This window comes from Eptatretus burgeri, chromosome 2, assembly GCF_056783735.1.
Source record: "Eptatretus burgeri isolate ZD-2024b chromosome 2, Ebu_testis_v1, whole genome shotgun sequence".
NCBI lineage: Eukaryota > Metazoa > Chordata > Myxini > Myxiniformes > Myxinidae > Eptatretus > Eptatretus burgeri.
In genome coordinates this window covers 148691369-148706189 of record NC_140962.1, presented here as the reverse complement: position 1 = coordinate 148706189, position 14821 = coordinate 148691369, and the positions used below count along the sequence as shown (strand labels likewise).

At 39.1% G+C, this 14821-nt stretch overlaps 1 protein-coding gene across 2 annotated transcripts in view; it reads left to right on the top strand.

Annotated features, from left to right (window-relative positions):
• Positions 1 to 8770, top strand: part of LOC147033509 (E3 ubiquitin-protein ligase TRIM7-like) — a 1095521-nt gene extending 1086751 nt beyond the window's left edge. The window contains exons 6-7 of one of the 2 annotated variants that reach the window (XM_085855523.1): positions 3219 to 3266; positions 8097 to 8770. In XM_085855523.1, the coding sequence (XP_085711649.1) occupies positions 3219 to 3266; positions 8097 to 8620 (572 nt within the window). In that variant the 3' untranslated portion in view covers positions 8621 to 8770. The remainder of the gene's footprint in view (positions 1 to 3218; positions 3267 to 8096) is intronic. The other variant, XM_085855517.1, reaches the window with a different exon arrangement.
• Positions 8771 to 14821: the final 6051 nt, after the last annotated feature.

Sequence of the window (14821 nt, the reverse complement as noted above, 5' to 3'; positions counted from 1 at the left end):
CAGTTTTGTCGCGCTCTCAGGGGTCCCAGGACAGATTATCATTTTTTTCTCCAATCAGTCACAATTTAGTTTCATAAGTCGCCAATCCCTCACAAAGTTGTCTCACATTTGTCGCACCTTCTGACTCACGGAAACTAAATTGAGAAGGGTTCGAGACAACCGCGATGACTCTGTGACTATTTTGAGATAAAATTTGTCGCACATTTTTTGAACATGTTCAAAATTCCTGCGACACCAGAGCAACGTCCTGCAACTCGCGTGAGGAAATTGAGAACCACCGCAAACGTTTCCAGACATTTTGGAGAATCCCGTTTGCATTTTGTCGCGAGCTGTCGCAGCCCAGTGAGATACAGGCTTAAGAGATAGGAAAAATATATTCAGACAGGAGGATGTAAAAGGAGCGGACCTTGGGACGTTTACGATAAACAAAAACTTAAGAAAAGAGAATTAAGTAAACCGATAATGTGCCGCATGCATTCATTTTCACACAATGAACCGGACCAGGTTTTCATGACATTGGCATTGGTACCTGGAGCTGTCTGGCACACAGGCCAGGATCTTCCACTGTTATGAATGTGTGGGCAGGCGAGGGAGAGGGAATGGTGCAATCAGAAGAGCAGTCCGTCCATCCCAAGCAGGAGCAAAACAAAAAGAGAGAGAAATAAATCACAAGCATCCATGCTTTAGAAGCTCATGGGGTCCTCCTCCCCCATTGGACCTCAGTTTTACACATGGCCTGTTCTGCAGTGCTGCATGACCACCCTAGGGGTGGGAGATGAAAAGGGGGGGGGGGGCAATCATACATGCGAGCACAGGGCAAATGGGGGCCATCAATAAATCGCATCGCAGGATGATGAGATCAGCAGATCACCACACACAGGCTCCGGGCGACAAACAGAGGCAGGCAGGCAGGACAATGACCTCTCCTCACAAACTTCTCAGTTCTCTGTTCCCCTCCAATCAACTGCCCCATTCTCCGCAGACCAGACCTCGACGTTTTCCTCAACCGTCTCCCACGCTCGCGCTCTCAACTGCTTCTTGAATCCTCTCTCTCCTGCCGATTTTTGCCTTTCCCTCCTTTTTTTTTCTTGGCCACGCTCCACCCTTTTGGGGAGGCGATCCACCGCTCCACTCTGCCCCCGCCTCTTTCGTGCCAAGCTTCCCAGCCCCCCCCACCCTCAGCGGAGGTTTACATAGGGGTTTTACACACAATTTCCCAAACCATAACAGGGTTTTCCCTGGGTTTTAAAATGACTTGGGTAAAACTGCCAACATGTATAATTTTGCGGCCCGCGGCGGCCACGTTTCGTGGGGGAGACGGGGGTCTCCCCCCTTTCGCTGTCAGGGGATCTGGGGGTTCTCCCCCAGGAAATTTAACAATTTTAGATACTCGTAGGTGCATTCTGAGCATGCAAGTAGAGACACAAATTAGTATCTTGGCATCATCAATTTTGTAAAAAAAATTCTCACTTACAACATATCTTTTATTTAGCATGTATGTATCTTCACCATAAATATTTAAAATCTTTTTTTTTTTTTAATCTTTTTTTTTTTTAATCTTTTTTAAAATTTAAAAACAGTTGGGCGGCCAGAAATTGACTTAGGCGGCCGCCCAAATGAGCCCTATGGATGGAAAACATTGCCATAACCCCTAACTAATTATTTACCACCACCATCCCCTGTATGGTATACAGGCATCCAAGACATTTGCTTAAACTGACTTTTCCATCGAGATGACTATCTCCTCGCACATGGACCATGCAACACTATACATTCCTATCTGCTCTATCTAACCCCCCACCACAAACGTAACAACATATTGAATTACATCGATACGCACGTGACCACAGGAATATAAAACTGGGATGCCAGAATCAAACCACATTCACTCACAATGGGGTTGGGGGAGGGGGGGGCAAGGTTTTCCAAAGGATACGGGGTGTGAACAGGCCCCACGCAGCATGGAAATTAAGGGAGGCACGGTTCAGCACTGCCAATGACGATCTCCCACAACTCAACACCAGAGAGAGACCAAGACTGCTACGAAACAGAAAGCAAGTGAGCCCTCAGCTCTGCACTGACTCAAATGGGCTGCATTCTTCTTCTCCAACTCGCTGCCCCCATTCTTGGCACCTTTTATCACTTCTCACAGGGCCCAAGCGTCTCTCGTTCCCAGATCGGCTCCAGCCAATCATGCGGTACTTGCCGCCATGGTTGCATCATGCGATCCCTCTGGTGTCACGGCACCCCTCAAACTATCGTGGGTCACCGAGAGGTTTTTATATAGCCACATGTGGCATGTAGACACAGCCAAATATATTCTGTTCCCACTCTGTCCTCACCTTGCTTCATGACTTATCTGGTTTAGAGAGATTACACATACATATTACACCTTCCTGTCTAATACCTATGTCAACTCAACTGCCTCTCCAGGTGACCAGAAAACAACTTCACTCTAATGGATCCCTGGTTACAGAAAATGCTCTAACCTACACAAACGCACGGACCATACTAACTAAACGTTCCAATTAATCCGTACCCATGCCAATACTTGAAATAATATTTACAGAAAATATTACCCAGATTTACACTCTGCATTTATTATAAGAAACAATCACCCATACATCATGAAAGGCCATGAATTCAAACTGCAAATAAATCTGCCATGAGCTTGGTGGTATGAGAAAACCTGACAGTTTATCGACACCATTAATTATCCGTTGGGTTTCTAATTGTACACATCAAGGAATAAAGATCGTCCGATGATGCAGGACGATTTTCTGAAAGTGTTTTCAGAAGAGTATTCCTGGTACATCAACAACGATGAAGGTTCATTGTACGAAGTGAACTCGCTGAACTGAATACCCAGTGCTGCATCCCGCCACTTTTTTTTCTTTCCTGTATCCAACATTCGCAGGAGCCGTAGTTCTACCTCTGCCTGGTTTCAGCTCAGAAAAGTTTGAAACTGAAAACTTTTGTGGAAAAAAAACAAAACAAAAAAAAGTAGAAACTTTTGGAGAATAGATAGTTCTATTGTGCTACAGTGAAATGCATGGATTTTTGTTCAACGCATTAGTGGAGTGACAGTTGTACCAATAGATCTGTTTTTGTTCCGCACATGTTTTTTTTTTTTTTGTTTTTTTTGCATAATTATGCTAAAAATCGGACGATGAAATGACACAGCTCGTGATATTTCTTCATTTTCATTGATTTTACAGAAGATCTGGTGATGGTTGAACTGGATCGGATCGTCATGAGAAGTTTTTGTAAGTGAAGGGTGATTATGATTGTCAGTGATTTGTGTATACCGTATCTTCCTGTAATGAAGCTATCGTGTATATGTATATGTCCTGAATGAGTGTGCGTGTGTAGTCTGAAAATTATAGAAAAAAGAAAGAAAAAAAAAAAAACAGGGCTGGGCCAATCTGTATCAAATTTTGCAAACATGTTGGTAGTGCCCAAGGTCAGGTAATAGGCCCCGCCCCAAAAAATATCCCACCCCCAACCCCTTGTGAGGAGTGGGGAGAAACGATTTTTTTCGTAAGTTATTTCTTAAGTTATATATTTTCGTAAGTTATATTTCGTAAGTATATTGATGACTTCCGTTTCTGTTTGTGTGTTTGTTTGTTTGTTTGTTTGTGGGCACGATAACTCGAACGGAAGAAGCTACCAATGTCAAATTACACCACGTGATTCAGGAGGCTGGTGGCTCGCACTGATTAGATTTTGGTCAAAATCGGTCAAAGGTCAAGGTCACATTGAGGTCAAACATCCAAAACATTCGATTTTTTTGATGGTTTGGTACAGAATCATCGTATAAACTTCTGGTTTGCGTCGCTACCTTCTCTAGAGACAGCTTTTATTAGACAAGGTCAGAGGTCAAGTTGACGATTTCGTAAGTACCAGTCTATGACTTCTTGTTTGCTTGTTGGCCTTACACGTTCCACAGTACAAGTGGTTTTCTGACCACTGCTACAGACGGGGATTATTAACCACGGCTCAAAATACATTTACCCCTCCTCCCCCCGGCACTTAAAACATCCTCTCCAGAATAACTTTTGTTTTTACCCTTCCTGCTTACCAGCTCCATCACCCTGATAAACACGATTGGGCTGGGAGAGCTTCCCTGCCTCAAAGTGATGTTCTGCTGAGCTCTGACATCCTGGCACCAACCCAAACTCTTCCCTTCATTCCTTTGTACCTCCTTTCTACCAACCTAACTTCTGCTTCCGGCACTTCCATTCATTTGTTACCATCACCATCCGCTTGTCCGACAGCCTCAACTCCCTGATTTTAATCGTACAACGTATTGATGCAAAATGAAAGATCACAACAGCAATAATATAGCTTGCCCCCTCAATTGTTTGCTCTAAGCTCAAAACGGTGGATGCGGAAGTGACTTGAGGTCGCATTTATCCATTCTATTTTCAAAATTGTCTTACTCCGCAGTTCTTCACTCCTCCATCTCCTTCGCACCGGTTTTGCTAATGCTATGGTTTGCTTAACCAGAGCTGGGCTTACTCAGGGTATTTAATTGCCTTTTCACACGATACATTCTGATTACCATCCTGTGGATCGGCTTGGAACCCCAATGCTTGGCTTTACAGTAGCCATGTACACATGAACAACATAGAAAACGCTTCCTGTTTCGGAAGCTACTATTGCCTTTTTTCCTCCTGATTTTTATATTTTCTATCTTTTTATTTATTTTAAAGATTTTGTGACAAAGTAGTATGAGGTCCAGCCAGAGTGGGTGATGCTGTCGACAGCTTCGAAGATGAAAAAGATTGAGAGAGACGTTTAAGGCTTGTCAAAGCCAGCAGTGGGTTGTCTATGGCTTTGGCAGACAACATCCTACAGGGTGGGCAGAAAGTTTCTGGGCACCCTCTCCTTCCCCGTTAAAGACTGTATACCACACATGAAATTTTATTGCATGAAGGCGAGACCATCCGACAAATGTGACCCTCCAGTACAAAACCAGTCAGAAGTTGCAAAAATTCAATATCGAGTTATTGGGTTTATTTGAAAGCATATAAAATTCACAAAGCTTTACAACGGTGTATCATACATGGTGGTCCATCACAAACTGACCGATATATCTTACGATTAAGTATATATACGTTGCTAAGGACTTTGTTTCTCAAACGCCAGAAGCTAATATCCGGTTATTTCGATTTTCCCAATAACGGATGTTGTAAAACTTCATCGTAAGACATCTCGGTCAGTTTGTGATGGACCACCATGTATGATACACCATTGTGAAGCTTATTTTATGGGCTTTCAAATAAACCCAATAACTCATTATTGAATTTTTGTGACTTCTGACTGGTTTTGTACTGGAGGGTCACAAATAGTAGTGAATGATCTGCAAAGTGATCTACAGGTTTTTCCAAAGAAAAATGGGATCCTTGATATTATCCAGCAGAGAGAGATATAGATAGATCCCATTGCACTGCTTCAAGGGATGATCATCCTTGAAAGAAAGGACGGGGAGGTATAACCCCATCAAGCGGTGCACGTTCCTTGTGAACATGAAGAAAGTTTACCTGCCAATGAGATGAACTGTACATTTACAGGTGAGCAGCTCACGTGCTCCAGAGAATATGCGACATTTGAAATGATTTACACTACCCCAGAATGCTCTGTGTGCAGGTGCAGAAACCCAGGTTAATCAGGGTGATCTGGTTCATCAGGGTGGCCAAATGTATGTCACAAGTACCAGATGAGGATTGTTGCATAAAATAGCTCACGAAGCTCTTTAAAAAAAAAACCCCCAAAAAAGCCAGAAGCTGAAGATACTTGGAAATGCAACTGTGATAAAGACTTGGGAAGAACATGCCTCTGCACAACAAAAGATTTGCATAACTTTCTGATGAACTCGCCCAAAAAGTTACCTTGCAGACTATGCTGCATAAACCCTTGGCGACGTGGACCGTGCACGGCCTGTGGATGACGTGTGAAACAGGTTCTTAAACCTCGCGTGAAAGTGGCAGGCTTGGTGATTTTATTTAATGGTCGTCTTTGATTGGAAAGCCGATACCATCATTACCAACATTCAGGTATACTTCCAAGAGGGAAAATGTCATAACTGGGGCTTGTGAATGTACAGGGTAAGTTTAAAATGATGATGGTTACTATCAATCATGTTTGTGAGTGGGAGGTGTGTGGGCTGCGAGTGCTGTTATGTTGGTTTGGTTCTTGGGCCACAAGACTAAATTGCACTAAATTTTGGCATCTATTGGTAAAAGGAAAAGTGTCCGTCCACTTGTTATAACCACTGCCTCCGCAAGCTTTTACTAACATGAAATGGTGCAAACCTGAATCCTCTCACCTATGGATATGTCTCGCATTTCCTATACTTGCATGAGTCTGCTTTGCAATCAAGAACTTTTTATTGATTGATTGATTTTTTTTTTTTTTAAATTGCCGTTCTTTCGTCTAAATGCTGAAAATTATGTTAAAAACACTTTGAATTACAGATTTCACTCCTGTAACGGCAAGGTGAAATCGCCTATCGACACAAACTGAATCACTGTAAAAATAAAAAATGACACACGCACACACAAACACACACACACACCGTATGTGCAAAAGGCCTTGTCGAGCATTCATACGTCATTTTGCTTGTCACTTAGTGCCTGCAAGGTTGGGGGGGGGTGGGGGGAGCGGGGCGGTGGTGCAGATAGAACGGGAAGAGGGAATGGGAAGTCCAGCCTTTGAAGCAAAGATGTGATATTAGCATTCTGCCTCATCATGAGCTGTGTCCATCTTGACTCTTTCCTTGATGTGGGAAGGGACTTGGGAAGTACATCTTCCTGACTATTAACCAGTTACCACCAGGACATACAAGATGGGGAAAGAACTGAAATGTGCAATCTCAGGAAAGCCTGGGTGTTGTTTTTGATCCTCTCTGGAGAAAAGCATTTCTGAAACACCATTATCGCATCAACTTCTTCTGATGTTGATAAACTTTACAAGTAGTTTAGCCATGAAAAGTACTCTTAAAAACAAAACATTACAGTGTCAGTCGCAGCAACTGCCCCTGCTCGAGGATGCTTGTGTTCTTCCAGGAACCTCATCCTGGTTAAACTGGTTGGACTTCCAAATACCTTCCTCGCTGCACACCTCAACACCTTTGTTTCACTTTGCTCACGTTTATATAACCGCCATACCGAGGCTGTTCAATCACACTTTTCCCTCCAGAACTTCAATGAAGGAGTGCACCATCATCTCTTCCCATCCTGAGACCTGCTTGCGATCTCGATCTTCACTACCCACTACCAACATTAACCTGACCAAACTGAACCCTATTACAAGTCAACGTGTTTCCCCTTTTCCCATCTGTCCTTTTCCTGTTCGTTCGTTCCCTTGTTTTTTGAGTCCAAACATAGCCGCATTGCTTGTGTCTGTTCATTCCCTTTTTTACGCTCAGACACCTTGCTCTTCCATCTTGTATAACAAGGATGCAAGTTGTCATTGAGGACAACACCCCCACCCACCCCCCCCCAAAAAAAAAAAAAACTGCACCTTCAAATGAAGCATTTCCATTTTACAAAGAAAGAAGAAAAAAGGACTCAAGTTGTGGAGATGCCTTGTTAAGGTATATTAAGCAGCTTAATCCATCTTAATAATACACATGGCATTTTAATTATAAAATAAATAACAAAAACAATTATAACATTGCAACAAAGCATATGTTAATGAATTCTAATATTAGCAACAATAATAATCGTAGTATCTTTTGGCAATAATGAAAATGAATGTATAATCCTCATGTTGGCCCAAGCACATCTTGTCTTTGTGAAGGGCAAGCTGATGCCCAAGCAGTACAGCAGGCAGGTATGCTACAAGGATGTGAAGACCAATGAAAATTTGGTCTCATGGACCAACAGGCCCACTAGTAAAAAGAAAAGATAAATTGTTGGAATAACATGTTTTTTTAATTATTATTTATTCATTTGTTTATTAATTTTTGTATTTCACAGGTTTTTTTTTTGTGGATAAATGTGATTCCCAAAGATTATAAAAAGAGATATGTGTTTGTTTCTGTCCGTTTGTCCAGCAAAGTCCACAACCCTGTCCCGTTGTGTCTGCAGATGGACAGACCCCGAGTCTGGACCCAAACTCTGCAAATCCACAGATCGCGATCTCCCAGGACCTCAAGACGGCGACTCGAACCAGGATCAAACATCCGTACCCGGAACACCCTGATCGGTTTGATCATTATCCGCAAGTTCTTTCCTCTGAGAGTTTCTCTTCGGGCCGTCACTACTGGGAGGTCGACGTGAGTTCAAGTCGTTCATGCAGAATCGGAATCTGTTTAATCTCCATGAGGAGGAAAGGGAGACGTGGAGAGTGCAATTTTGGAGGGAATCCCAAGTCTTGGTGCTTGCAGAAATGTAATAACGAATACTCAGCGTGTCACAACTATCAAGGGACCTCCCTGTCCGTGCCGTGGGATCCTGAACGGTTTGGGTTCTTCCTGGATTGTGAGGCGGGAGAGTTGAGGTGTTTTGGGGACTCGTGGGTCCTGCACGTGTTCAAGGGGAACTTCATGCATCCCGTTAAACCCTCTATTGGGCTTTGTGATGTTGGTTCCGTCCAGTTTTGCTCGTTTTGATGATTTTGCTCAGTTTGTGATGAAAGTTTACTTTTAACAAAGTGAGTTATTTTTTGTTTAAATTAATAAAATGATTGACTTGTACATGACTGTGTAACTACTGATTGTTTATCAATAATAAATGTCAGTGTCTCCTCCAAAACCATGAAACCGAGCAGCCTGAAACTTTGCGCATATATATATTGTTGAGGTCCGGTGGCGAGAACGACCACTAGGTGGGGGAAGTTACGTCTCCCACCAGGCTCCCAGAATTTTAGGCCGTCGCTCACGGATAATTCCATGACGCGGCGGGTCGCTTAACTGACCGTGTACACCAATACCTCAACCGCGCAGCGTAGGGTCTTCCTGCCAGGTGTAATCAGTTTACCTAATTACCCACGCGGTTTCGACTACCGGGGAACCACGCCCTCGGTACGCCTTGCCTGAACCGGATCACTCTACCAACTATGGTAGAGTACCAAATACCACCTACGGATCGAATGCAGCCGAGCGGAACTGCCAAGGACGTACCTGTTAGAATGTACAGATTATCGGGGATAAAGACCTGGCTAAACTCAGATCCGAACCATGCTGGACCAATGAAGGAAAAGACAAAAACGAACTGGGAGCATTTCTACAATCATTTATTTACATTACGTGAGGAAAAACATGTGGTACAGGAACAGGTTTATTGGTGTGTTATGCAGGGGACAGAAGAGAGATGTAGTGCGACAATTTTACAGCCACTTATAAAAGAAGACACAGAGCAGACTTGTCGCGAGAATAATACAGGCAAGAATTACAATGATCAAAAACTTATACAATTCTACTTAAAGGACAAGTGCCACACACTCAGATGCACACTCACACAAAATAAACCCAGTTGAATGGCAAAGGACTTTTGCAGCCAGCCAGGGAGGGAGGGAGCTGAGGTCGCAGTTATTTTGGTACCTGAACGTTCCGAGGAAAGGGAGGCTCCGTGGTGCGGCACCCGACAGAGGTCGTGCAGTTCGGCCCACAGCCGCCCGGGTGGAGAGCGTGAGTAGGGTAAGAATACTGGTTCTGGCTCACTTTTCCCCATGTAAATGAATGGGGGATTTTCAGCCATGAAATTTTTCTTTTTTTTCCCCTAAAAAATAAATCCCCTTTTTAGCCCAAGGTATATTTATTTGTCTCCCCTTTTAACCTGGAGCCTGGTGTTGGCTTAGTGGTTAGGGTGGCGGCTTGGGATCCCAGGGTCCTGAGTTCAAATCCCGTTGGCTGCTGAATTAACACCAGGGGGTTGACTCAGCCTGCCATCCTTCCGAGGTCGGCGAAATGAGTGCCAGTGTACTGGTCCCGGTGTATGCCCCGGTTAGAATAGGTGTACCATATCCCTGTGTGTCGTAAGAGGCGACCAGGGTTGGTGTCAGGAAGGGCATCCGGCCATAAAACATTGCCTCAAGAAAAAGCCAAACCCCTGCACAGCAGGGAAAAATGGCTGTAAAAATGGCCATTTTTTTATTTCCCCTTTTAACCTAGGGGCTCTCTATTCAAATAGCCCATACAACAAGACAAAGATTTGTTAAAGGTGATTCTAAAGAAATATCTGAAACGCCTAAGCCCCGGGACACTCTTTATCAAATAACCCATACAACAAGATAAAGATTTGTTAAAGGTGATTCGAAAGAAATATCTGAAACGTCTAAGCCTCGGGGCACTCTTTATCAAATAACCAATGCATATTGTTTAGCTCACTCATTGAACCTATAAACATTTGTTCATTCTCAAATTCCTTCAATAGTTTAATTTTCTTTGCACAATAATCCCCATCTAAAATATTGAAAAACAAAACATTTGAATCTTTATATTTTTTAAGATACCCCTTTTGTGCCATTACGAAATGATAAACTTCTCTTAATGATCTCATCTGACCACCTCCTGAGTTGCATATCATTTTGATATTGTAGTAAATTATTTTTCCATTGTTCAATTGATAACCATCAAATTTTTCAGTCCATTCAAACATATTTATTATTTTCTTTACATCCTCTAACTTATTGGTTTTTAAATTGATTCGCATATTTGTTTTATTTACCTTTGTTTTAGATATTTTTTCAATAAGACTTATTTGATATTTTTCACTCATTATGTTTTCCATTTATATACCAAGACTGAGATTTTCTCCACTCTTTAGTTTGACTAATACTTGGTTCGACCATTTATATATTGTGAAAAACGCGGCGGAAGCCCTTAAAAACCCTAACCCATCTTCCCATCGTTAAAACTTGTGTCCATATGGAACACAATCTATTCTATTCACTCTATCATACAATACCCATATGGAACACAATCTATTTTATACACTCTATCATACAATATCCATATGGAACACAATCTATTCCATTATCTAAAATAAATCTCTTATCATCAAAGGCTCCTAATGCCTTTTTATTTACTTCTTCACTATATATCTTATGTTTATAACTTCTTATTGTATTCATTTTCCTATATTCTTCTTTCTTATTCATCAAACAATTAAAATAATTTCTAAAAGTTATTGATTTCTTTATTACATATTTCTTTATTCCCTTTAACCTTTTATCAATCTGATCACCACACTTATAAGCATATGCCTTTGCTCTCAATCCAATAAACTCACTCATTACTTTTCCACCCAACTCATCCTTAAACTTGCCAATAACCTTTTCATTCTTTTTTGAAAATAACTCACTCTTCTTACTAAAATTACTTGTATCATATACTCCAATGTTTTTCTTCATATCCTTATAAACATCGTCAGTTTTTATATCTAGAATAAAACTATCGGTGTCCATATACAACAATGAAGCATTTTCACCATACTCTTTCTTTAAATCATTATACAAATAATCATACATCAATATCTTTGATAAATCAAGAACTGCTGTTCCAATATAAATTGGTTTATCCATGACAATACTTTCCTTTTTCATATGAATAGCAGAAAAGTTCTCTGAAAAAACCTCTTCTCTCTCAAAACTTGGTTTATTTATCAATATAGAAGCTTCTTTCCAAGATGTTGCAAATCTAATGTTTTGCCTGTTTCTAACATTCTCCATTGTCTTTCCAAAGACAGCATTATTCATCAATTTATAGAATTCCCCTTCAAATTTTACTTTTGTATTTGTTCTCATATCTGTATTGAATTTAATATACTTTTTCATCCAAGGACTTTGTTTAAATTTTAAAACTCTATGAATTTTAGCTACTCTCAACCCAGCAGATAAATATTGTCTCAAGTTCCTTTGATGCAAAACATATCCCTCTTTATCATAGAATGTTGTTAATAACTTTTCTGTTGATTTGCCTTTAATATTAAAACTTTTATGATAATCACTGAACCATTCTTTCTTTGGGGTTTCTTTCTCACATGCAAAAGGAAGGTCTTTATGCTTATTATGAAGATCACTCGGGTACTTCAAATCAACTTCAAAATAATAACCTTCTTCTTTGCCATTCAATTTCTCTTGAGAAGAAATAACAATATTCATCAAAGCCTTTTCATAATCCTTTTCTTCCACCCACTCTAATTTATCATAAGGCAGAGATTGAGACATTGCCCATCCATACAAATTATTAGCATCAAAGTACATCAAATAATTACTATCTTTTTCACTCTCATAATTTGGAAGATATTTACTATTTGCTTTAGCATATCTTTTTGAACATACTTGTGATATTCCACCTCTCTTAGACTTCTCAATCATCAAAAGCATATCTACATCACTGACTAAATCTATATCTTGTTTTGTCATTTTCAACATTGCACTCCAAGCTAAACCAGGAGCTGTGAAATAGTGGGCAGGATCTAATCCATAACAATTTTTATTATGACAGAGTGATCTAAAAGCTTCAAACACATCAGCTAACAATAAAACATCTGTTTTTAGATACAAATCATGATATTCTCCAAGGTTCTTTATCTTAAATAATTTCCAAATTTCTTGTGCGTGTTTATATTCCTTATCACTTATCTCTTCTTCATAAAGGTTATTATAGAAACTTTCTTTTGAAGGAAGTTGTGTTTCTTTAAATCTCATAAATGAATCCATATAACCATAAGGATAAATTCCCTTACTTGTAAGAATTTTCTCTTTACTTTGAATTTCATTCCTTGTTTCAATTTCCTCTCGAGGTAGAATTCCCTCTTTAATCAGAATTTCATCTATAATCAGAATTTCCTCTTTAGTTAGAATTTCATTCTTTGTTCGAATTTTCTGTATAATTAGAATTTCATCTTCAGTAAGAATTTCTTCATTCATTTCCTCATTAATTAGAATTTCCTCTTTACTTTGAATTCTCTCTTTAATCTGAATTTCCTCTTTAGTTAGAATTTCCTCTTTTGGAAAGAATGAATTAAGATTTGGAAAAGAGCCCGTGGAGCTTAGATTTGATGCGAGGTTGGCTAGTGGTGTTCCCATAAACTTGTAAGAATCAAGAAACCTTATACGAGTTATAGGTTTTGTGAATATCATTTTTGTAAATGAAATATACTTTTGACTTGTGTTTGTTATGGCAGAAATATTCCCTGGTGTTTTTGAAAGTTCATTTATAAATAGATGTGTGTCATAGTTGGCGCTGTTGTGAAGAAAGACTGGAATAAAAGAAGGTAATTTATAATTAAGATTACAACAGGAATGAGCGGGGCCTCTATATTTACCAGTAAGATGACAATGGTCTCTAACTTTAGACTCCTCAATTTCCTCCTCACAAATATGACAGATATTGTTCTTTCTAAATTCTAATTTTTCTTCTATGGTTAATTTCATCGGTTCATTTGTTTCTTTCATTAATTTACTTAGTCTTATACAATCCTTTTCTAATCGTTTTACAAACTCTTGTGAAGCATTTTTTCCACTATACTGTTCAAGTTTATTATACTTTTCTCCAACAGATGATTTGATATAATAACAGAAACCACAAGGAATATGTTTTTGATATTTATTTGTATATGGTTCTTTTGGATTAGGAGAAGCAGTATTTATCTTTTTAAGGATACATTCAAAATCAGCGTATATCACAAATGGGTGCATGATAGATTTATTATAATCTTCAAAAGAAATCTTTTCACCAGGTTTAGGCATTGTAATTACAGCTGATTTATGATTACTGCAATATTTTGAATGTTCTAATCGTTCTTTTGTATGAAATGAATTAAGACATCGCTTACAAGGATATATTTTGTTTGCTGTTCTGAATACCTGAGAAGAGATTAATCTTGATAAATTATTGATGTATGTGTAATGTGAATTATTTCCAACACTAAAATATAAAAGATCAATGTGTGTTTCTTCATTTTTATAGTTGTTTGAAATTTTTAATATTTGAACTTTGTTTGTATCCGTTAATCCATATACATTAATAGAAAGATTATTCTTTTTCTCAAATTTAGGAATATCTGTTAGTGGCATTGGGAAATTAAAATCTTTAATGTCCAAGGTATTCTCATATTTCATATATTGTTTTACTCTTTCTGAATTACATTTTGGTGGATGTAAGTGAGCAAGAACAGACCAGAGAAAACATTTATTATCATTATTCTTAATATTAACAACTGCCTTCTTTCGTTTTATTTCTTTTGGTAATTCAATATAAGAAGAAGCTTTAAGAGGGTTTGATTTTAGAATGTGTACATCTAAAAAGATGATTTTTTTAATATTGAATCCACTTCCTACCACTGTATTATCAACATCCTCCTCTTGTCTTGATAGTTCTTCATAAACCCCACTATTCAAAAAATCTTGAAATGATGTTATAAAATGAAGATCTGTCCTCATATAAGGAGTTTGTTCTTCATCTTGTCTTTTCATATTCATTTTCACTCCCATATAAAACTTTAAAGTTTTCATTTCTTTTAATGTTTTTTTTTAATAAATTTTTCAACATCAGGTTTCACTATTTCAATTGATTCAACTATTGATGATGGACCGGGTTCTCCAAATTGAAAAATCCTTATTTTTATATGCCCTTTAAATGCCCCATCAGTGTTTTCAATATAATAGTCTCCCTTTACTTTAAACTCATTTTTCTTGTGTTTTTGTGATTGAAGATGCCTATTATAACTACTCTTCAAAACATCCTTTGAGCAGGTATCACAATGTTTTCTTTCCAACTCAAGAGGGGATATTTTGTGAAATAGATTAAATGTGTGTTTGTTGGTTCGGAGGTGTTTTCTATAATGTTTATATTCGTGATTACAAA